We start from the raw sequence: 2,634 nt of genomic DNA, 5'->3' as shown, positions 1-2,634 counted from the left end.
CTGAGTAAATTACACTCCAAATCTCCCTTTTCCTCTTTGCAGGGACTTCCCCCCTGAGTCATTCTTGAGCAGCACGTTGCCACGCTCGAGCGGCAGCCTCAGCGCCAGCACACAAGACGACGATGTTGTAACCGTAGGCGACTCTGAGGTGAAACTGAGGAAAAGTAAGAAGAAGAGGAAGAGGAGTAGCATGATCTTCATTACAGAGGAGAAAGAGCAGACCAACACTCTGGACTGTAAACGGGTGAGCATTGGTTATCACTGTTTGAGTTCTGATTCTGAGCGTCTGTGTGGATGTGTCATGACGATCTCAATCACCACCCCAGTTGTCCAAGAAGCAGGAGTTCCGTAGTGACACCAACCTGTCAGAGCCCAACAATGGAAACGTATCGCTGAGCGGCACCAATTCCAGGTCCCTGCCGACCATTACAGGTAAACTAGTACTACACCACAATCCACACTTTACGAGTTCATGTGGGAAAGTAGTACTGGTCTAACTTGGATAGTTGTGCTCGTACTGCAGGTTTATCACTGGCGGTGGTGGGTGGAGCGGACGAGGTAGAGACCCCACGAGCCAGGAGAGACAGCAAGTCCATGTCTCTCTGCATCACCTCAGACCGAACAGCAGACAGACGCTCCAAAGGCGTCATCGGCCTCTTCTTCAAGTCCAAGGTAGACAAACCATTCATCGTTCAACGGTACCCATCAGTAAACATTCTCATGCTGCAAAAAAACTTCTGCATCATTCACTGCTGTGGGCATAAAAGAAGAGAAACTTCTGGCGTGACCCCCATCACCCCAAAACCTCAAGTCTGTTGGGAACCTTTGGCACATCCTTAAGCCAAAGATTCATGAGGGTTGGAGGCAGTTCACGTGCAAACAGCAGTTCGAGGAGGCCACCTTGATATCCTGCATAGAAATTCAAGCAGGGAATCTGCAAAAACCTTCTCAGTTCCATGGAATTCTGAGAAATAGCTTTGATTTCAGTATGACCTCCTAACGCTGCAAACTCAATTAGTCTCAGTTCTTTATAAACTAAAAAATGTTTAGAAACTCTGTTATGCATATTTGAATCGGTGGATTTAATCAGAAAAATATTTGCATAATCCTTTGGAATGCAATGTACCTCACCTTCACTATGAGATGGTAGAACTGCATAATTTCTCCCAGAAAATCAGAGAGGAAAATTAAAGCTAGTCATGCAACATTAATGCCTTAGTGTAATGTACTCACCTGGAGCATTATGAATGTCATATTATTTCACACTCTTGAAAAAAATGGCCAAAAGACAGATTTAAAATGCTGCTTACTCTCCAAGTTAAAAAAAAAAAAATTCTACAGTGTATAAATATCCTCTTGCAGGGTGCTTCTATAAAATAAGAAGAAGAAGAAGAAGAGAAAGAAGAATACTTTAGAAAATATTTTGTACCTGTTTTTAAAGACCAACAACTAAGAGTTTACATGTCAACAGTGTGTGTTATGTTATTATCTGTTCACAGAGCTCAAAGGCAGACGATGGGCTGACCAGTGACGCAGGCAAAGACAGTGCCAATCATTTCTGACATCCGTTCAGTATTTCAACTTCCGATTTCTCTGCCTCAAAGTTCTACTTTCACGCGCTCACTGAATGTCCCTTTATTTTCGTCATGTCACCTCAGAGGAACGGTTTTGCCTTCAATAAATGCTACATTTTAAGAATGACCTTTGGCGAGTAAGTTCAATGATCGCTTTTAATACTGAATGTCATCTTGGAGCTCGATAGTCAGTTTCGCTTGAAACCCCCACACAGCCGTGCTTGATTAAAAAAAAAAAACTATTATACATAGCTGTCAACATTGTTGTGGAAATAATGATTTGACACATTCAGAAAGGTTGCCATGTCTCTCTAAAGACACTCTGAACAAGAAAATCCAATTAGGGTTCGGTATTGAGATGTGACACCGTGTAGTGGCTTCTTGTTATTCTCCACAGAGACAAACATTGTATATTTTCATCACACGTGGTTTGAAAGGGGCTATTTTGTTGCTTTATAAAAGTTGTATTTACCATGTGCCTTGGAGGGTTTTGTTTTTTTTAGATGTTAGCTTTATGGCTCTAAGAAAATAAGTCTGTAACATATTTCGGCCCAATGCCAGCAAGTTCACCTTGTGGTTTTGTCTCAGTTCCATAATACAGTATAGATCTACCAATTTTGTGAGGTTTTTTTCTTTTTATCCAAGACACAAATTAATTGTGGTGGTGGAGGGTTTTTTTTCCTGAGTAAAGATTTTAATTGGATGGCAACATTAAAATAATGTATTAAAGAGACAGGAGGGCTGTTCTAAATGGCGATAAATAAATCTGATAGTGTAATAATGGTTTATTGGACAGACTTTTTTTTAAATTGCTTAGATGTCAAGGAATATCTCCTGTGTTCCAACATTAATTTTGTTATTTTTATTTCCGCCACATGCTGAGGGTATAAAATGGGATCAAATTGCATAGAGTATGTAGTTTTAATTCTTATTTCATTAATGCCGGAACAATGTGGTGCGATATGCAACACTTGGATTCAAGTTTATTAGGCACAGACTGAAACTATCTTTTGTAAGAATAGCACATACTGAGAGGTGGTTCTATTATTTAGTCCCTCTT

The 2,634-nt window shown here is 40.4% G+C and overlaps 1 protein-coding gene across 2 annotated transcripts in view; it reads left to right on the top strand.

The window, feature by feature from the left end:
• dock2 (dedicator of cytokinesis 2) overlaps positions 1–1,814 on the top strand; it is a 108,773-nt gene extending 106,959 nt beyond the window's left edge. Inside the window, exons 48-51 of one of the 2 annotated variants that reach the window (XM_019884132.1) lie at positions 43–244; positions 327–432; positions 524–672; positions 1,500–1,814. In XM_019884132.1, coding sequence (XP_019739691.1) covers positions 43–244; positions 327–432; positions 524–672; positions 1,500–1,562 — 520 coding nt within the window. In that variant the 3' untranslated portion in view covers positions 1,563–1,814. Of the gene's footprint in view, positions 1–42; positions 245–314; positions 433–523; positions 673–1,499 lie in introns of both variants that reach the window. The other variant, XM_019884131.1, reaches the window with a different exon arrangement.
• Positions 1,815–2,634: the final 820 nt, after the last annotated feature.

Source organism: Hippocampus comes, unplaced genomic scaffold, assembly GCF_001891065.2.
Source record: "Hippocampus comes isolate QL1 unplaced genomic scaffold, H_comes_QL1_v1.1 scaffold156, whole genome shotgun sequence".
Classification (NCBI taxonomy): Eukaryota; Metazoa; Chordata; class Actinopteri; order Syngnathiformes; family Syngnathidae; genus Hippocampus; species Hippocampus comes.
Note: the sequence above shows the minus strand (reverse complement) of the source record. Positions and strands in the feature narration are given on the sequence as shown.